Source organism: Populus trichocarpa, chromosome 7, assembly GCF_000002775.5.
Source record: "Populus trichocarpa isolate Nisqually-1 chromosome 7, P.trichocarpa_v4.1, whole genome shotgun sequence".
In the NCBI taxonomy this organism is placed as follows: Eukaryota; Viridiplantae; Streptophyta; class Magnoliopsida; order Malpighiales; family Salicaceae; genus Populus; species Populus trichocarpa.
The window spans coordinates 2,532,030-2,554,634 of record NC_037291.2 but is presented as its reverse complement, the minus strand read 5'-3'; the positions used below and the strand labels follow the sequence as shown (position 1 = coordinate 2,554,634).

The following is a 22,605-nucleotide window of genomic DNA, read 5'->3' as shown; positions in this document are numbered from 1 at the left end:
ATTTACTATTTGAGAAACATGTTAGAAATCCAAATCAATCATCTATAATAAAAAATTAAATTTTATTATAAAGAATAAATCATGATGAAATAAAATATTTTCATTGATTAAGAAATAAAAAAAAACAATTAATGACACCCACATGCACATGATAGCTTGAGAGTCTTCCTGTTATCCTGAGCAGTAAAAAATATTATCCTATCAATTATTCACTTAGAAATTAATTAACTAGATGATGGATTCATGCATTTTTTTCAAAAGAAGAGTGTGGGACTGATTATAATGTTAGGAGACGCAATCATTTAATAGTTTAATTAGCTTAATTTCGAGTTGCATATGAGTATTCTAGCAAGCAACAAATTGTTATTTGTTTAGCTTAACTCATTTCTTAATTAAGATTATACATCGTAGTTAATTACTCATCAACACCATGCATGCCTAGAATATGGAAAATCATAGGAATATCATTTTTTTATATAATAGTAGTTATGGATCATGGTGACTCTTTGAAGAGATGATGGTGGCAACAAATGGATATGATCATTCATAAAATATTCGTGAGCTTATGAACTTTTTTTAAACCTAACTAAAGATTTGAAGGACTTTTCAGTGAAGAAATATAGAATGGAATGAGATAATCTTGAAACTCCCTCCATATATTTCGAAAAGAAAGGATTGGATGCTTGTGTTTGATAGAGATTCTAGTTCAATTATGAAAGTATCCATTATTGCTGTCTTCATCAGAATTTCCTATTACTTTACCAGAAATATTTAGTAATAATTAAGGTTTGTTTCGGCTTCCAAGGTCCATACCCTATCCAAGCCCTAGCAGCACCCCCACCTGGGCTGACTTAGAGGCTATCTACAGAAAACCCTACCCTCTTGCTGCATCCAAGCAGCTCACTTTATTTGTCTGTAAGACTGTCATGAGCTAAGAAGAATGGGGCCAGGCCAGCCATGCCATGCCATGCCATGACCAAGAAGAAATTAAGAAAGAAAGAAAAAGAAATCATGAGTCCCATCTCCATTGTGGACCCAATGCTATAGGTATCTGGTTGGTAGACAGTCTCTTGGATTGGATCTGACGGGTAGCTTTCAATCTAGCAATTTATTTTTTTAAAGCCAGGGGTCCACTCCAAGTTGGTGTCCTTTATTGCACACATAATTTCACTCTCGGTTATGTTTTCGTGGGAGTGTGGTCCTTCTCTTTGCCTTGTTTTAATTCAAAAAAAAAAAAAACTTTAAAAATTTAAAACATATATATCATTTTGTTGTCAGTGTCTTGACATTGAATTTGTAAGTTATGTGTTCGAACAAGACAAAGAAACCATTCTGGGGTACTTATCGAAGTAGTCTTATAGTATATCGATGATGAGGAAGCAGTAGCAGAGCAAGGGTTTCGCGCCTATCCTATTCAAGCCCAGATGCTCAAGAACTCTGCTCAGACCCACCAGAAAGCAACATTTACAGGAAATTAAGAAGAATCACCAAAAGAATAGCAAAACAAGTCCTCCATATATATATATATATATATATATACATATATATATATGCAGTTTGTTCAATGATCAGACCTTAATTAATTAAACCCTATTTCTTTCTTTCTTTCCTTTTTTATCTTTGCAGTGAGTGAGAATGCTCTTACACCAAGGCATAGACTAGTCTAAAATGGGCGACGTAACTTTCAGCAACCAGGCAGTAGCTAGAGTCTAGAGAGAGAGAGAGAGAGAGAGAGGGGAATCTGGCTGTGTCTTACAAAATTTATTGTACTATGATAACAAATTCATGGTCCTAGCTCCTTCATTTTTGTTTGCAACGCACTTGCTATATTTGGTTGCTGTGTGTATGACTAGGTAAGCCAATCTAATTAATTAAAGATTTTGAGAAAAATCACTTTCATTTCATGAATGCTAGCTTCTCTGATCACTTGTGGGTTTCAAAATACAATAATTGAGATTCCTAGGAAAATGACTCCCGAAAAATTCTCTATAATTTCAGATATCTCAAAATTAATTTTGAACGTTTAGATAAGAAATCTAAAACTTAATCACTGTTTTTTAGGCTTGGCTCAACAGGTAGATCGAGTCCTTTGCCTAGACCTGGTTTTAAAAAATATTAATGGGAGTTGATCCGATCAATTAGACTAGTTAACTTATAATTTAGTTAAAATCTAGTTTTATTTTTAATTTTTATCTCTAAACAATGTAATTTTCATCAACTCGGATTAAATCTGTCAAAACCTGTAACTGAAACAGCGTAGAGTGATTATTTGACTACCAATATAGTAGAAAAGATTGAAACCAGATGGTCCCATATCCTGACATTTTAATTAATCTTGATTCTTATAGGGTCTAGTTATTTTCTCTTTTCTTTTCTCTTTTATTTTAACCCTTTTCTACTTTTCAAGCAACTCTCACAATCAAAGAATGTTACATAGAAGAAAATGGCATTGCTGCTTTGATATATACATCCATGAAAGTGAAACATTGAGCTCCACTCGGGTTGTTTGTATTTTTCCTATCGAGATAACGATTTAACAGCTGCTACATCATATCATACACGAACCAAAATAGTTCTTTATTTTTCTTGTAGAATTTTCTTCCTTGAAGTTAGATACCATAAATTCAAATGCAATATGATGGTTGCAGCAGAACACCTTCGCAAATACACGTTGTTTTAGGTTAGTTATGGTGTTCCCAGAAAGTAAAGCAACATATTAGGTCAAGAGTTCTTGTTGCTTTACATATTAATGTTGTGCGTTTTAAGGAACCTTTGTTTCTAATCGGTGTTGGTTACCAGGTAACATAACTAAACCTACCAGTCTGTAGCTAGCTAATTAATTGAAATGATATGGTATATTTCATTGCCTATTACGATATACTAGTGTTTTGATTAAAAAAAAAAACAAGAACAATTAGTACAATACATTGAAGGGATCATAGCAAGACAAGAGTTATGTATACCACCCGCGCTACACTCCAGGTAAAAAAAAAAATTAAACAAAAAAAATATTTAGATAATAGAAAACTATTTGATATTGTTATTAATCTTAGACCAACAAGTCATAACTAGGGAACATAAAGCACTTGTTCCATTATTTACATAAAAAGTGAACCACTTAAGAAAGTAGACCATTTTTCTAGTTTTAAAATTAATTTATTAATAATAAATAAAGGGCAAGTTCATTTTCATAGTTTGTATGCTAGTTTTACGCTGCAGCGAAACCAAAATTTTTATGAAAGTAAAGAAAAATTATTAAGGTCTCGATGAAGTTTGTGGCATTGCTTTTAAAGCCATAAATACAATAGTTTGGAAATTGTTTTTCATCAAGATAAATTATTTTATTAATGTGTATTCTGTCTATCTTACACAATATTTTTAACTAGAATAATTGTTTCTATTAAAAAAAACATTTTATGATTGTTAAAGAAAGTTAAAAATATTTTCAAAATAATATGTTTATATTTTATGTAATTGAAAACTAAAACAATCGTACAATTAAAAATTTATAATATTATTTAATAACCATGTTAAAATTGAAGAGTAAATGAATCAACAAGGTAATTTTATTTTTTTATTGCTACAAAAAAAAGGAGGGAAAGATAGAAAAGGGTTAGACCTAACACCTAGTCCCCAACCATTGGACCAACATGTAGAACTATTTTGTTTAGTCCGTTCTTGTATGTTTTGCTTTATTTGTTTTAATTTTCATATAACTAAGACAATTTTTTTTTTGTTCTCTAGTTTACCATCTCCTTAATGGCCCTAAAACTTAATAAGTTTTCTTCAATTACAATAAGAAAAAAAGATAAAAAAGGGTTAGACCCGATGCTTGCCCCCCAAGTATTATGCTAGAAAAGGTGTAGGCGTGGAGGTCAGGTCTATGTATCTAGCCTTGCTTTGTTTTTTTTTTTTTATTGAGAGGGTGGATAACATAACTTTTTTGAAAAAAAAATTAAAGGGCATGATGTGTTGTCTGCTGTGGTAGACAATGCATTGTCTACATGTCTAGTTTTCGACAATCAAAATGGTTTGAAATTGGACAAAAAATTGATATGATTTTTTTTAACCAATCAACCCATTTTAAACCAATGTTTCACCTGAAAATACCTTAAAAACACCCAATAAAAAACCTCAACAAACTCATATGTGCCCTTAAAGTAGCAAAAATTAGGTTAAAAACCGAAAACTTAAACTGAGATCACATATCTTTCTCAGTCTCAATCTACTTTTTCTGGCAAGATGTGGATAAAAAACCACTACCATCAAATACTTGTAGAATGGAATATTTTGACACATTGTGCTTTTTCTCTCTCTAGTGTTATTTTTTAGCAACTCTCTCTCTCTCTCTCTCTCTCTCTCATTCATCTACAAACTGAAAATAACAAAAACAAAGTTTAGGAACAAAGTGAAAATTACAAGAATTTTGGATTAGACATATTTTATCTTTATATCTTACATTTCATACCTTTTTCCTTTTCTTTTACAAGTCTATCATAATTTCAATGCTAATTTCATCTAATTAGGTAAGAGAGAGAGAGAGACTAAATTGAACAAAAAAAAAGTTTATAAACTAAAAACAAATTAAGAGCTTCACTGTTTATATGAACAATGATTAACAACGAATCTCTATATTAAACCTCGTATGTTTTAGTTTTTTTATTTATTTATAAAAGAAAAGAACCTTATTAAGCAATTGATTTAGCCATTAAAAACATGGTTAAACAGGAGAAGAAAAAAAACAAAGATAACATTAGATAACTTACAATGTAAACATGAACCAAGCAAACTTAACTGAGTTTTTTATTAACTTGCTAAAGTAGACAATTTAAGCAAAATATAAATTTATGATAGACGACTATAATTATGCAACTAAATTAGCTTCTCTATAAACTTCATGCTTGGCCAAATGATCTGTTGTATAATTTATTTTTCTATAAATATATGTAAAACTCACAAGAGAAAGTATAAGACTGACATTGGATATGCCATTGAAATCACCTTGTAATTGTCACGGCCTCATGACATTACTTCATTTTATTCAAGTAATTGAATTGTAAGAACTAGACTCCCTGATCAGTACTCAAAAGGAGAGCTTTTTGAATTGCTAAAACCTCAACTTCATTAGGTAACTTAATACCTACAAAACAAGAAAAGACGTAGGATGATTTTTTCATAATGATCTTCTAATACATCCCCGATCCTTAAGGCTCGAAACTTTTTATTTGCAAATGCATCTACATTCCATTTAAGGGAGAAGGAATCTACAATGATTCAATATGCACTCTAGCCTTATTGTTACATTTAAGAATACCATCTAGTAATCTTAGTAAATTTATCCTAGTATACCGAAAATTCCCATCACAACATTTCACCTGGGTTACAACTCTATGGAAAAGTAAGTGTGTGTGTGTCTATATATATATATATTCTAGTTATTTAGGTAATCAACAAGTGTAATTAAGCAAAATTCCATCAAAGATGAATCTTAATAAAATAATATATAGAAAGAGAGAGAGAGAGAGAGAGGACAATCACTCAATAAAGTAGAGCCTAGCTACACATATCTTAAAAGTATTTAATAATTAAAGATTCTTACTTTTCTAGATAAGGTTATCGAATCTATCGAACATCTTATCTCCCAACAATACGCTAAAATTGAAAACCATATTTATGTGTGAAAAATTCTAGTTGGGAGGTAAGCGAAAGGAAAGAGACACCAACTCCATAACTATATATAATGGTGACACATCGATGTGCTTTAAATTCAAGCTTACCATCGATCCGTCTCTATAGCTTCAATTAACCACATGATCTTATATGAAATATCTTTTTTTTTTTTTAATATTATAATATCTAATACCAGACCAGCAGCTTTCACTACTCAATCATAGTACTCATCACAAAGGTATATCCTAAATTTATAGCCCATCTCTACGTATTGTCATTTTTAAATGTGTGTGTGTGTATATATATGTATTAAGGTAATTGACAGTAATATATATTTGGATGGCAGAAAAGGGTTTGGAGGCATCGATGTTTTCGAGGGAAAAAAACGTTTATGCACACATTTGGCAATAGTTTCCTCCATATATATATATATATATGACTTGATTATCAGCAAGTTATTGGAGTAAAGCATAAGGGGGCAAAATCTTAAATTAAATACGTACATAATTATAAAAATTGAAAAATGCAAAACAATCTACTATACAATTAATTGCAATAGAATCCGTACAGCTAGCTAGCTTTAATATGCTACGTTTTGATCTCATTATGTATTTCTTTCTTCATAGAATGGAAATAAAAAAAATATAATAAAGAAAAAAAGACAGAAAATAGGATTAAATCCCCCCCCCCCTGAAAGGTACTATATAAAAGTTTATGATTATGTAATTAATCAACAGCCCCCAAAATCTCTCATGGAGAAAGTAGGACTCTTCTCAGGCATGTTCCCAGCATGGCGTAACCCTAGAGTGAGAGACACATCGCCAGCAGTAGTGGTCCCAAACCTTATAAGCGTAGACCCACCAGCATTGGCATTGCTGGATGTGGTCCCATAATCAGCTGTAACAATGCTGCCGTGTCGACATGTGTCGTCGGCGAAGTCATGGAAAGGCTGTCCAGCATGAGGTGGTGGTGCAGCCTCGGTGGCGGAGGTGATATTGATGGGTGTAATAATGGTGGTGGTGGTAGTAGAGGAGGAGGTGGAGAGTTTTGTTTGGTTTTCCGAGAAACATTGTCTATTGATTGCAAGGAGTGAAGGGTCGTTTTCATTGGCATTGATTTCGGATCTTTTGCCTGATGGGATGGTTGTTGTTGTGGCAGCTGGTGCTGATGATCCTGTCGTTGTTGTAGTAGGCGTTGGTGTTTGTGCAAGCCCACTATTGTTGCTGTTGTTGTTGGCTTGCTTCCTTTCTCTATCTTCTGCTCCTGGTTCGTCTTCTTTGGATTCTTGCTGGTACATATCTTCAACCATGGGTTTCCACAACCGAACCCTGGCATTAATGAACCAGTTTGAAACCTAAACACATGGAATGGGATTATTAGCAACCTTCAATATTTAATTAAACTGGTAACAAATACTGCAAGCGCATGATTAATGAATGATAGCTAGGGCACATCTATTTTATGCAACACACTATTCATTGGAATGCCATACTAACTCGTGCTTAAAGTATAAATCTATGCATGGTGTCTCGGATAATTTTGCTTAAAAATGAAGTTTATTAAACTTTGGACTCCACACAATAATAGGAAGTAACAATCTTGTCATTTCATCAATGAATTTGTAACTCCATTGACACACTACTGTATTCACACTGGTCTCGAATTTAAGCTTTTATATATATATATAAACTCCATTTCAAAACTTCTAGCTATATATTCTATAATTTTTCTCTTTAACCAAAAACATAATTCAAATTTGAAATCTTTAAATTGAAAATCTCATTTAGTTACTAAATCAGAAAGCTTTTCGAAAAAAATATAGGAATAATTACATCACATAAATAATGATGATGATGATGATGCAATAATATTCATAAAAAAAAAAGAGGATCGAATTTGATGTAGTCTGTTGAATCACTTGACAGTGTCCTATATCTCCATGAACAGTTTAAGAATGGTATTAATAAAAGCACTCCATTTATGATCAGCCTATATAACCCCCTCTGAGTTATTTATTGTATATACAAGATAAAGACATAGACATATAGATGTTTGTTTCTTTCTATTCCCTCTCCAAAGAGCAAAGCAGCTTTGGGTTCTTGCTTTTCATGCAAATAATATAACACATAGTTAATGACAAAAAAAAAGAAAAGAAATTAAAGTACACTTGATGAATTATTAGATACTGTTTGGTAATACAATAGTTATGTATTAAAGTATAAAAAGAAAAAGGGAAATAAAGCTTTAGGGTTTAATGACACGAGAAAGGAGGAGATGCAGGTGCAAGAATACAAGATGGAAATAAAAACAGTAACAAAGGTAAAAAAACCCACTAGCAGCGGGTAAAGGAGAAAATGCAAGTAAGAATACCGACAAGTTTATAAAACATGATCCTAAGTACAAAATTTTTGTTCACTGTCTTTAATGTTTCATCTTTGTGTGTGGTTGGATAATACGATATGTTGTGTGGTGTGTCGTTTGTTGGGAGAGAGAGAGAGAGAGAGACATAGAAAGAGAATCAATCAAAGCTGCAAACTCTCATGTCTCATCTCTTCTGTACTTTTCTCTGCTCTTAAATAATACTATCTCCCTCCCTTGATGTCTGTATCTGAGTCTATCTATGTCCCTTAACTTATAAAAGAATGCAAAGAAATAAATAAAATAAAATAAAAGGAAACATAAATCGTATAAAAAGATGCTAAACCCTTATGGCATAATATCGTTCTCTAACAGAAAGACATGAGAAATAAACCGGAGAAAGTAAAGCCCAGAACCATGCAAATCTACTGAACTTACTCATGTCCCTTCTTGTTTTTTCTCTCTCTAGAATAGTACCATCTCCATTTTCATGTTAAATGAATAGTACTCTAATATTTACTGTTTTGTTTAAGAAGAGATCAAAAGAGGGGCGTGTGTGTGTATGTAGAGAGAGAGAGAGAGAGACCTGATTCCTCGATAAACCAGTCTGTCTAGCTAACAGATGCTTATCAGCATCGCTTGGATACCTGAGACAGGGTTCAGAAAATGACATCAGAGTCAATACCTAAACCGAATAAAGAGAAACTAATATTGCTAGCTTTTATTTGTGTACCATATTTACATGAGGTGCGAGAATCTAAGAGAAGAGAAGAGAAGATGAGCAGTGTTTTGTAGCAGGCAGTAGTAGGGGCAGCAGAGAAGTTTAAAGGGGTACAACTGCATGCACTCACCGATCGCTCTTATTATTTTGTGTGCGTTACTTATCATAAAAATCATGATTTCACAGAGAAAGATAGAGAGAGGTGATGAGAAAGAAAAAGGTGGTCAGTTGAATTATGCTTTAATAAAGTTTTATTTTATTTTTGACACAATTAACTAATTTCTGAGGTCTGCAAAGGGAGGAGGGGACTTATGTATAAGAGGGAAAAGCAGTGGGCAAATAGAAACCCTTTGACAGCTTTTGCTGACGAGACAACATCCAAGGACACTGCATTACTGTTCCTTTAAGCACATTTTGGACAAAAAGCTAGAGAAAAAAACAAGGGAACTTGGATCTCGTGTTAGTATCTATCTTGTTAACAAATTAGAAAGTATCATTATGCTGTAAAAACTTTTACGACTACTACTATAATGTCTACTACTAATAATAAGTGCCTATACTTTGATTTTTCAACTCTCTTAGGTTTCCATTTTCTAGATTGTTGTGAATATGATACGAGTAGCTAGCTAGTATAGTGAAATTTAGGTAAAAGTAACGTACGGGTGGAGAAAATGCTCAAAAAGCCAGGCTCTTAAGATGTTGACAGATCGTTCAGGCAAGCCTCTTTGGGGTCTCCAAGCTTCTTGTTCCATCATACCCATTTGGTGAAAGGCTCTTTGTTGTCTTAGACTTTGCTCTAATAACTTAAGCCTTGGTGTCTCACCTTTTGTTATGCCTGAGGTCCCAGCACCATCTTTCTCTCCAAGTAGCTCACAGCTAAGCTTCAATTGTGCTGCTATTGCATCTTTTAGACACCTAAAATGTCTTGACATTGCCTTCTGGGCAAGAGCAGTGTAAGGGACCGCCGACCCGAAACCCATTACTAGATCAAATGAGTTCACTACCATTTGCATTTGCTCACAATAATGGTTGTACCTTCGATCCACCTGCAATTTTGTAGAACAAATTGACCCACATATTAAATATATAAACAATGATTAAATTTCACCAATCGCAATGTTCCTTCTGTAAGAATATCGTTCATGAGGATCTATTGATACTACCGTAATAAAATAAAATAAAAACACAATTTAAGGCATGCATTAAATAAGAAAAATTGCCACATCAAGTCCCATGAAGTAAACAAAACTCAAAGGTTGTTTTCACTACTACCTCATATTGCAGATACATAACAGTGGTGTAAGAAAAGAGGAAAATAAATGATGATAGGACTAAGTCATGCGACATGATTTGATATTCATGACACTGAAAGAGGAGAAGGGTTAGAATAGACAAAGAAAGACAATCAAGAATTGTTATGACACCCAATATATATATATATTTGATAAGACTGTTCATGGTTCTTAAAGAAAACACAAATAGCAGAGAGAAGGAGGAGGAGGAGAATAAATGCGTTAACCAAAGGGTGGTACAGTACTGAAATGATTGCTAATAGGAGCATGGAATATCCTTGGTGTTTCTTTCGTTACTGCCTTTCCCCAATACAGCCAATTTGACAGGCTTGCTTGTGTAATGCATAAACAAAACAAAAACAAAAGGAGAAAAGAAAAGGAACAACTACCCTCGCTGCGCCTAGGTCAACTAATTAATATATAATATCAATGGCTTTCTTTCTTTCTCTGCAATATTACTACGATGGGTACCAATCTTTTTAGCAGCAGTAGCTTCATGATAACTTCCCTTACGTAATATGGTGGCTTAACAGTCATCTTCAAAGTCAGGAGGAACGTCGTTTCTTGCTGGACGCCTAGATAGATAGGTACTTCTAATAATAGTAGACTTTTTATTATTTTCTTACCGAACCAAAAACCTTAACACATCGCCTACCTTTACAATCAATGTGGAAAAAAACTAAATATTGAAAATAAAATAAAATACTATGATGACTAATCTAGCTAGCTCTACCAACTAGATCTTATGTAACCTTATTGCACCAGCCGGCTTTTTTCTACTTGGGATCTTTAAATCTTTTATAATATTGTTGAGAAACTTGCCGGAATTTTCTGTTTGTCCGTGTGATTTGGAAAATCATTGATGTACGTACTCAAATAAACAAACCCAGAAAAAAAAAAAGTCTTTACTCTTGAGGGAGGGAGGGGGAGAGAGAGAGAGAGAGAGAGAGAGAGATTACATGCCTCATCAAGCATCGACAGGAGTTTGACCTTCCTTCTTTGATGCTCAATTCTATCAGCAGCTGCCAAGGGAGGGAGATCTTTTGTTGAAGAAGAAGAGCCGCCGCCGCCGCCCCCCCCTGGATTGTTATTGGAACTAGGGTTTGTGTTTTGTCTACCAAATTTGCTTTTCTTGAACTGACCTCTTCCAACACTACAAAACTCTTCTAACAACTCTTGTGCTGCTTTCACATACTTTGAATTCCTCAAAACATTCACCACTCCTAGTGATGACCCAAAACCAGCATGAACTTGGTGGTGGTTTTGTCCCACTCCACCTTGTAAATGTAATGCTTGATGGTGTTGGTGACCTCCCAGATTCTTGTAATATTGACTAGAAGATGATCCACCAGCTCCTTGATTATAATATAATAACCCACCATCTCCCATCCTCAATTCTTCTGCTTTGGCTGCCTCTAAATGTTGCAAAGATGATGATAATGATAAAGAAAGTCCTTGTCCTTCAACAACACCGCTAATCTCAGTTGGATTACTGAGTGGAGCACCAGTATTGCCTCCTACATGAGAACTATCAGGAACCCATGTGAATTGTGGTGGAGATATAACACTAGTAGCACCAAATCCCCCTCCTGATACAGTACTAAACCCTTGAAGAGAACTTGAAGGATTTGGTAGCAACATGTGAAGTGTAGAAGAAGTTGAAGGAGGGGGTTGATGATGAGAAAGAGAAGGAGATTGTGGTGATCTTGGTTGTGATGGGTTCATTAAAAAAAGCTGCATGGCTGTAGCTGAATCTGCGTTAATGCCTGAAATTTGATGCTGATGTTGAGCCAAACTTTCACGGCTATCATTATTACTATGATTTTTTGAATTGCCTATCCCCAAACCTCCTACTGCCATACCTTGCGTGTTGTTGCTGTTATACCAATCGTTGGTTGTCACCGGTTGTTGTTGTTGTCGTGGCTGAGTCCGGTAATTAGACCGCAAGGGCTGATCTAACAATTCAACAGCCGCGGCTGGTCCGCCAGCAGGAGGGAAATTGAACATTTCTGATAACATACCGGCTGTTTCGTAGACCGGAAGGCCACTTGATTCTTCTTCTTCAATACCTAATAATGCCGGTGGAGGTTGTTCATAGCCTGATTGAACTCTAAGCTTATCCCTGCGGATCTGTTGGGCTATATGGTGCTGCTGCTGCTGATGTTGTTGCTGCTGATTATGTTCTTGGTGAGATACTGAGGATCTCTCGAAACCGCCATTCGAGAAGGAAAAGATACCTTGATGGTAATCTTGGGACATAGAATTATGATTTGAAGGGTTGGACTTAGTGTTTTGTAGTATCGGAGAGCTTAACTGGTGAGTCTTTGAGTGCGGAAGTATTGGAGGGAATGGAGGTGTTGTAGCTATTCCCATATCAATATCTTGAAGATGATCATCATCATCATCTCTTTCAATTATCTTCTTTGTAGCACCCTCACAAGTCACAACCTTATAATTTCCTTTCTTCTGTCAATCAAATCTGCTACACATGGATCAGTTTAGAGACGGCCAAAAAACACAAGAAATAAACACTATCTTAGATTTAACATATCAAGAAACATACTAAAACCAAGAAAGAGTAAGAGAGAGGGAAAGATCGAGCAACAAGTATCAAATGAGTCTTTGTTCGTTCCTTAAATTTGGTTAATTCTTTTTTATATATGTTTCACTTTTATCATACTCATATATACACACACACACAAAAGCAAGTACCTCTTGGAGTTTCAGAGTATGTAAGGAGAGAAAGCTCTCAGACATCGTTTTCTCTTCTGTGGTATTGAAAGCTTGGTGAATTCCTTACTTTCTCTCTCTCTTTCTATTTATCTATCTCTATGTGTTGTCCTCTGTCTCTCGTCTCTTTCTTTCTCTTTCTCTCCTTTTCTTTCTCTTTGTTGCTCTTTGCAGCACTCAGAGCTAGTGAGTGTAGAGAGAGAGAGAGAGAGAGATGAACCTTAACAATAAAATAAAGGAAAAGAATGGAGGATTAAAGAGACTGGTATCCCTCTCAAAACGCGGAAAAAAAAAAAAAAAACACCAAGCCCCAAAGAGAGAGGAAAGAAAGAGATCAAGAGGTCGCTATTCTTTCTTGCTTTTCTTTCTTCTTCTTCTTCACCTTCTCTTTTTACTCACCATTATTTTATTTTATTTTTCAATTTGTTTTTGCTTTCTTGTAACAACATTTATTTGTTTTGTTTGCTATACATTTTCACACCAATAAATTAAAATTAAAAATATAAATATTCATTTCATACATTTTTCTAATATAATTAAGAAAAAATAACGATTAGAAATAAATTAGAGAGCAAAATTTATTAAATAAACTTAAAAATGAAACATATAAAAACAAAGACTTGAGGTATAATTTATTAGGTATATTACAACTTGGCTAATATGACCTCTTGTAAACCTCAAGAGTTTAGGGTATTTGAGTCTTTTAAGGTTTTATAAGTCAAGGGTATCTAAACTGACATTTTCGGGAAAAAATAATTATAGGAATCAAACGGTCAATTCTTTACTTTATATATGATTTATATTTTTTTTGTGAATTTAATTATATTTATTTCATATAAAATGACCAAAATGTTAAAGCTATTAACATCATTTTGTACATAGTCCTTAGGAAACCAACGCAAACTACGGAATAAAATAAAGATAAGGTCAGTACAAAGTCATCTCAATGATCCGAACTACCACCATCCTTTGATTTGATTTCCATGACCACAATGCCCTAGCTATATGATTATTTGGAACCCACGACAATACAAGTTATTAAGGTCATATTGGTCTTTTTGAGATGCAATTTTTGTTCATTAATAACACAACCAAATCTACCCATATAGATGGATAGGCAATCATAAGAGGTAGAGAAAACATTATCAATACAAAGATATGGGTTTTATTTTATTTTATTTTTAAATATTTTTGTTTTTAATTTAATCCTTTTGTGACATAATTTCCTGAAATGAAGTTTAAATTGTAGTAGAAATATAAAATTAAAAGATAAAGGACCAAAAAGTAGATCACAAAGAAAATACATAGCCAATCTAAAAGTTTTTTTTAATTTTTATTTTGATTTAAAAGCTCATTTTGTTCATCATTCAGTCTCTCGATTTGAGAAAGAAGATATAAAATCATTGAAAAATAACAAAAAAAAAAAGAGAAATTTGTTTGTTGGTTACTTTCTCGTCATTAAAAAAGAAGAATCTTTTTGTCAATGTGCTCATCTTCTTGAAAGGAGTTCGATGATGGTGGTTTTTTCCCCTATAAATATGACGGAAAAAGTAAATCGGTGTTCTTTTGATTTATTTTAATCAAGTTGATTTTTATTTTTTGAAGTGATTTTAGAGTATTTTGGGGTTCATAAGTAGTTTATGGAGGTTTTTATGATGTTTTTTAGGTGAAAATAAAAGGAAAAATAGATTTTTAGGCCAAAACCACCTTTGATTTTTCAGTCATCATTATAGTTGTCAGATTTTAAGGAAATTGCCCAATAGACGACATGTCACCTGTCACTATTGCTCAATTGTTTTTAAAAATAAATGAAAAATAAAAAAAATAAGAAAAAGACCTAGTCTTCCAAGCCGAGTCGTACCTAGACTTTTTAAATAAGGCTAGGCACGTGGCCTGTCTTATTATTCTTTTAAAAAAAATTTATTTTTAATTTATTTTTTAAAAAAAATAATTAGTTTAAAATAATATAAATGTATAAATATATTAAATATATTAAATTAATTAAGAATATATTTTAGATATTATTTTATTAAATATCATTTAATTCTTATTTTGTTTTTAAACAAGAGTATACTAGCTTTTTTATAATATTTGAAAGTTTTTTCTTTACAGTCTATCATTATATTATTTAAAAAATTTGATATGTTAATGGTGTATATTTTTATTATCATATAATTAAATAAAACTTATTTAAAAATTGATATTATTAAATCCAATCAAGTATATGACCCGAGTCGTGGATTTGACTACTTAACTTAGGTTAGCCCATATCTATCGAAGATGTTATTATTTTAATTTTTAAAAAAATCTTTACTTTATATACATTAAATCTTAAATTCATAATCAAGGTTTTATTCACAATTAAAAAATACATTAACAATGCTATGTTTTACATTTAAAATCTTTTTTAGTTCAAATCCGCAGAGAAATACGGGCTAATTACTTAGTATATGCTAATTAATACACATGAGGAAATTAAAGGGAGATTTTTATTTAATCTTATTAGTAATAAGGAAAGTCTACACGCAAGAGAGAAGGTTGGCACGTGCTATTGGTTGGGCTCAGGGAAAGTTAGGTTTACGTGCGGGGGGGTATATGAAAAGCACATATAACCGCTTTATGGTTTAGCAATGCTAAGATTGGCATGTTTGATTACCTTTTTCATTTGGCCTTTGATTTCCTTTAACATGTAAGATTTAAAATGTTTATTATTTTTAGTTTTATTTGTTTGTGATGTTTTTTATTTTTTGTTAAATGTTTTTTTTGTAATAGTTGAAAATTTTATTAAAAAAATAGCTACAAAGAAAATAATTTAACTTATATTAGATGAACAAGCAAGAAAAAAAAAACACAAAAAAAAACACAAAAAATGCTGCATGAAACAAGGAAGCGCAACAATGTTTAATTATTTCTAAATTTACATTTTCATTATCATAAAAGTGATTATAAAAATTTTCTGAACATAAAAATTTTTAAATTAAAAATCTTCAATCGAATTTTGGTAACCTTTGGACCTATTAATTGCTTGAGTTTGTAAATCATTTTCCATGTTTAATTAATTTATAGCGATACACATTTTTATTATATCATATCAAGGAAACAATAAACTTGAGAAAAATAAAACAAAATATATGGGATTTTTGATACTCCATTTTCGTTTTCAATGACAATTCTAGATCATATTTTAGGTATTGTTTCCACCCCTAACAGGCTTAGAAAACTCGCTTGAGCCCAATACTTTCTCGGTAGTTTTCGGAACCTCCACGCGGATCCTTTAATATTTTTATACTAATCCAATACGTGTTATAAATACCACATAAATCTTTCAAGTTCTAAGTTCAAAATCTCTTTATTTTCAATATTTTTAGCATTGATATTTTTAAAATCTATCTTTCTAAAATATCATTGCACTTTTTTCTTTCTAAAAAATATACTATTTAAGTATCGAAGAATCCTTAAATCTATCAAATAAGATTTTTTTTTACAAGTACCAACTATCAGTAACCTTGACTTACCAAGCACCAATTATCTTGGATACGAAGAATGAATTAGATTGCTAGAATCAAGAGATTAATCTATTATCTAACATATAAGCTTTGCTTTTAAACTATTTGAATTTGTTTACAATCTCATCACTTTTATTACTAGGTTGTGTAAGAGATAAGGGATGTAGGAATAAGAAAGAAGTTCTAATTGATAAATTCTAAATGTGATGTATTGAAAAGGGAGAGAGATATGGATTTTCAAAACACTAGCTATTCACATCAATAGATATAAGGAAAGTAGTAATCAGAAAGAAACTAACCTATTGGTAGAAAACGAGATATGGGATGCACTAATTTTATTTTTATTCTTCTTCTTGTTTTTTTGTTTTGTTTTGTTTTGTTTTTTTTTTTTGCCTAACTATACGTTTGATTTTCTTAAAATAGCATATTATTCATTTTAAACTTAGAGCTAAATTATCGACAAGACCCATGAACTTTAGGTCAAACTGAAATATACTTTTAATCTCTAGAAATTTTAATTTGATTATAATATAGATTTTTTTTAATAAATGATAGTTTCCTGATTAATTTTGATCATGTGTAGTAGTTAAAAAACTTGACACCTGTCGAACTTGTTATTTGAAACAAATAAAAAACAGAATAAAAAGAATCTAAAAAATAAATTACAAAAAATAAAGAAAACATAAATCATTATTAAATTTCAAGGATTGTCCAGAAAAAAATGTTCAAAAAAACCCTCTTAACTTCGATCTCCAAAATCAAAACAAAATTCTTCACAATTTTTCTTTTGTAATTTATTTTGATATCTTCTTTTTTTCCAAATCCTGTATTTAATTTTAAAGACACCTGTCATATTCTGAGATTATCAAAATGAACAGAGAAATGGAAATGTGGAAGAAAAGACCTATTATTTACCAAAAAAAAAGAAGAAGTTAGTGATAGTCAAATTATTTAACCTAAACTTATTTCTTAGCCAATTTCGTCTACTATTTCCCTGTTATCTAATTAATAAAAACATATTTTAATACAGTGTCATAAATCAAATATTGATTACGACAACATTTGCCTAGAATATCTCGACTAGCAAAGTGGATTATCATTTTAATCATGACAAGCTAGTGACTAATTCTTGGAGAAAGACATTTGTTTCCATCAACTCGAATCTATTTTGGTTAGTTCATTATAAATCACTAAGAAATGAGAAAGACATACTGCTAACTTGGAGACTTAATTAGACAATCCATAGCTAGAGACTGACCAGCTAGTTTTCATAGCTCAAATAGTTTTCAAGACGCTATTCCAAATTATGTATACAAACCGATCTCCAATCCTTAATTGGGATAGTGGGGCATTGTCATTTCAGATTTAGAACTTGTGGGTGAAAGGTGGTGAATCTTTTTCAATTTTGTTATTACTAGATGCATGTAGTTATCTGCAAGGGGGGGGGGGGGGGGGGGGGGGGAAGGAAGAAGTTGGCTAGCATGCCGCTTTGCCATGTGAGATTGCTTTTGATTGATGTGTTGCCATATCCAAGACTTTTTGTTAGGATTTGTGTTCATAAATTTTCTTTGGTTTTCTCCCGAGCCTTTAAGCACAGCACGATGAATTTTGGAGATGGAAAATACCTCAAGGCGCAGTGAAGAGGTGAGAGGTACATGACGATTGTTTAGGAAGATTGTTTACTGTCTTTTCAACATGTAACCTATGCATATCGACATATATTTAAAGATTTAACTGTGTTGTCACCGAAAACCGTACACCCAACAACATAAAATAAATTCATAGAAGCCAACATGGGCTAGACAAAGAAGTACCGATCGAACAAAGAAATGTTTTTTCCCCATGGTGCTTTCTAGATCCCATTGGCCCTTTTGCTCTGTGTTCTTGAAGATTTTAGTGGTGCTGGTGACCTGCTAGACAATGTTAGATACCATGAATTCGTTCAGATTATTAAAGTATATATTCACGATTCATGCTTGTATTAGCTTTGATACATAGATTGGCCCGCAAACCAGAAAAAGCCATTGCAACTGAAATAATTAAATGCAAAGGACGAAGACATGAATGTACAAAAACATTTATGTTACTTTTTTTGTGTCTGGTGTAATTATTCCACCACTGAAATCACATCCCACACATTTCGATTCCATAATTAATTTTCGGATTTAATAAAAGATGATTGTATATTAAATTTGATTGTTAAATTTGGATTTTATCTAGCTTTATATATTATTTTTCTTTTATTTATTTATTTGACGAGGATTTTTTCTTCTAGTAATGATAGGGGGTACTAAGGCTTCTTATAAATTTTTTATTGTTAAATAATATGATATTTGTGATAGGAAAAGTTTTTCAAATTATGAAATGCAAATCTTGTCACATTCATTGATATAATCACAATTATAAGATAAGAGATTAATATAAAAAAATCAAACAAAAGCTGCCACATCATTTAGTAATTTTTTTTTGTGTCTCTAGCATTACTCTTCTTCTTTATTAGAGTATGATCAACTAGTTGCAACCTAGTTAATTACATAATCATGTGAAACTTACGTGATTTATTTATTCTCATAAAAACTACCAAATTTTCTAAGATCCATCCTTTTGAAACTCATTTTATAAAAATATCATAACTCAATTCTAGGTTATTCCTTAAAATTAATTTTTTTCAAAAAAAAAAAAAAGCTAACAACATGAAGAAAGCAAGCTGGAGAGAATTTCAAAAAAAGACATAAAAAAACAAGCTGCAATTTTAGAGGAAATTCAAAACCTAATTGTACCCTATTATGCCCGAAAATGATGAAAATAAATGCAAATTCATGGTCAAATTAAATGATTATGGGACGAATTTGTATAAAAATTAAGTCCAAGAACATAATTAAATTTTTAATAGGCCAATTTGATTTAATCATGAGCCAAATTAAAATTTAATTATGTTTAAGAGTTAATTTGGGTCTAATTGAAGGATTTAATTAAGTGCAAGAACTTAATTACACTTTAAAAGGATAAAATTAATTTTATTAAGGGCTTAATTGGTGAAACATTAAGTTTGGGGGCCTAATTTGAGCTTAATTGAGAAGATTAGAATTTTAGGAGACCAAATTTAATTTTTACTAAGTCAATTGATTGAAATCAAGGGCTACATCGCAAGAAAAATAAAGTTTTGGGGTCAATTAGGGGTCAAATTGAAACATTTTGCAGCCAAGGACCATTTTGTAAAAGGCGTCGAACTATAGGGTTTCAATTGATTGAAACCGGGGATGAAATTGAAGAAATTGAAAGTTTGATAGTCAATCAGGGGTAAAGTTGCATAAATTCGAGACCAATGACCAAATTGAAAAGGGCGTGCAAATGCAGGGCTGATGTTGAAGTTTGTCCGGGGGCAAAATTGCACAGAATTTAAAGTTTGAAGCCAATCAGGGGTATAGATGAGATAAAATAGAAATCGAACGATCAAATTGAAAATGTTAAAACGATGCTATTTTAATGTTATTGTTCATCTTCTTCAAGTTTTTCCATAGAAAAGCTGCCCAGGTTACCTACTTTGCAGGTGCATTTAACACCTCTAACTCTTACCAAATTTGACAAAACTTGCACGTAAATGATCACCTAACATCCCTCTACACCCGGGTATGGTCCTTTCAGGCTGACGGGCACCACAACAGAAGTGTTGCCGGTTCAAAGAGGCCAACGCAGACAGTCTTGAACTGTCAGATTTAACAATTCATGGTGCTTACTTTGAACCAACAGTTGGGATCAAGGTTGTTAAAGTCACGAGTTAACTCTTAAAATCTTACGAGTCAACATTATATGATTTTGATAACCTTGGTTTTGATAGTTATAAGCACACTAGAGTTGTGATTTTGTTTACCCACCATGCAAAATGCCTAGTAAGAGTTTATTGTGATACATTTTACTCTTTTTATTGAAGTTTTAATTACATGTTTATTAGTGACACTTTTAATAAACTATTTAATTTGCAGGAAAAGAAGCCTTATCAAGGACTAACTCCTATAACGATATATGAAAAAACTCGTTTCAAGAAAGGGGATATAGGAAAAAGGATAAAAGTATGTCGATAAAAGAGCAGACACGTTTGTTGTAAGTGTTTTGATAGTTATCATTGAGTTTGGATTATTTATTTACATTATAATATGAAATAAATAATAAACTATTTAATTTGCAGGAAAAGAAGCCTTATCAAGGACTAACTCCTATAACGATATATGAAAAAACTCGTTTCAAGAAAGGGGATATAGGAAAAAGGATAAAAGTATGTCGATAAAAGAGCAGACATGTTTGTTGTAAGTATTTTGATAGTTATCATTGAGTTTGGATTAATTATTTACATTATAATATGAAATGTAATTGAAATTTGATACTTGATTTTCTTTTTGTTTTATAAGAGAGAAATAACGCTAACATGGTTGAGAAAATTGTCGAAGACATTTCCACGCATTCTCCTCACGATCATCAAGTGTGGTTGGAAGCTGATGAAAGTGATGCAATTGATAATAATCAAGTTTATGGTTTGCCTATGGCATCAGCATGAGAACTAAAGGAAGGCTACATCGTTTCAACTTTAGACACACCACATGGTGGCCTAAGCTATTCATCACAAGAACTTAATGAGATTGTGTAAAATAAATAAAAAAAGCTAAGAAAAAATGCGTATTGAGTTGGAAAAGATGAATATAGAACTTATATAACAAAATAAAATGTATTAGGTTCAATTAAGTACAACTATAAATGAACCTTTTCCTCCATATCCTAGACATTCCACTTCAGCATCTTTTCTTCCTCCTTCACCTTCAATATATTTGATGTGATGTATTGGCTTAAGATATTATATGCGTGGAGGATAGTAACTGTAATTTAATTATATTGTAACTATTAAATTAGGATTTCTCATAGTTGGATAAATTAATTTATGCTAATTATATTTGGAGTTAAGTATACATTATATGATTTGTTGGAATTTTGCTTTAGTACGATTTGATGTTTAAATTAATAGGTTTTACAAATTTGGGATGAACATAGCCAATACTTTTATTGAATCATAAAATCACAAACCAAACATAACAAAAAAAAAACTTAAATCTCCAATGAAATTTCCGACGGAAAGAATATTTCGTCCACATTTCTATAAAACACTTTACCTTAAACTTTTGGTAAAACTTATAGAATATATACGAACTTTATGTCTGAATTGCCGATGGAATATTATGTCTGAAAAATAAATGGTGATGGAATCGACGATAGTTTTTTATTTTTAAAATTTTTTTATTTCATCGGATATTCTAATAGCATTTTAAACATCAATGGGTTTCATGATGGAAAATAAGGTAAGTTGATTTTAGACACACATATTCCATAAAAAAATATGTGATGTTTAAAAAATTGACAAAATATACGATAAAAAAACCCAATGAGTTATTTTTTTATGGTAGTATTCTTTCGCTGTGTAAAAAATTGATGAATCATTAGAATATTTTGTTTTTTTGTTTTTGTTTTTTTTGTAGTGAACATGGTTGAAATAGTTTGTCAATATTTTTCAAAAACATTTTATAGTGAACATGGTTGAGTAAGTATAATATCTTTCATAATAAGAAAAAAATGTATGTCTTCAATATTTTTTGAAGGACAAAATATTCTTTCATGGTCTCTTAACTCGATTGGATATCATTAAATTTTTATTATACGCATTAAGTGATGACTCAATATATTGGCCCAAGCTCGTCATGATTCAATAAGCGTTGATTAAATGCGTATGATACCAAAAAGGCTATTAATTCGAGTAAAAAAAAAGGGGTTGGGGAATCTACCGAAATCCTTTTGTAAAAAAATTTATATAAAAGAATTTTGTATAAATAAAATATTTCCAAAAAACTTCATATAAAGTAAACTAAAATCTGACTCTGACTTACAAACGTTATTGTGTATATTAGGGATCTTCAAAAAAACCGATCAACCGAGAAAACCGAAGAAAAATTAACCAAAAAAACCGAACCAAGATGAAAAACCGTTTAAATCGATTTTTAAAACCATCAATTTTAACATGTCCGATTCGGTCTCGATTTTAGTTATAAAACCGACAAACCGAACCGGACCAACCAAAAAATCATAAAAAACCCGCTAGCAACCAAGAAGTATAAATAGTTAATTAACCTAACCCTACCTAACATAACCCCCCCTCTCCCTTGCCTTCACAAACTCCCCTTCCCTCACAAAAAACCGCCATTTGTGGCAAAGACTGCAATGCAAACTAACTTTCCACCTCAAAAATCATTCTTCTTTTCCCTTTCAAGTTTTCAATTACAGGCAGTGG

At 31.9% G+C, this 22,605-nt stretch overlaps 1 protein-coding gene across 1 annotated transcript; it reads right to left on the bottom strand.

Annotated features, from left to right (window-relative positions):
• Nucleotides 1-6,194: 6,194 nt before the first annotated feature.
• Nucleotides 6,195-13,078, bottom strand: LOC7473140 (BEL1-like homeodomain protein 4). Its single transcript, XM_006380681.3, has 5 exons — nt 12,754-13,078; nt 11,005-12,520; nt 9,410-9,795; nt 8,615-8,675; nt 6,195-7,024 (listed from the first exon to the last, which is right to left on the bottom strand). Exons 2-5 carry the CDS (start codon nt 12,412-12,414, stop codon nt 6,401-6,403), a joined length of 2,481 nt encoding a protein of 826 aa, XP_006380743.3. The 5' UTR covers nt 12,415-12,520; nt 12,754-13,078; the 3' UTR covers nt 6,195-6,400.
• Between the last annotated feature and the right edge of the window lie 9,527 nt (nt 13,079-22,605).

Coding starts and splice junctions, on each gene's coding strand:
- LOC7473140 (XM_006380681.3), bottom strand. CDS start 12,414: ATGGGAATAGCTACAACACCTCCATTCCCTCCAATACTTCCGCACTCA. Junction 9,796..11,004: donor TCCTGTCGATGCTTGATGAG/GCATGTAATCTC, acceptor ACAAAATTGCAG/GTGGATCGAAGGTACAACCA. Junction 8,676..9,409: donor TTTGAGCATTTTCTCCACCC/GTACGTTACTTT, acceptor ACCCTGTCTCAG/GTATCCAAGCGATGCTGATA.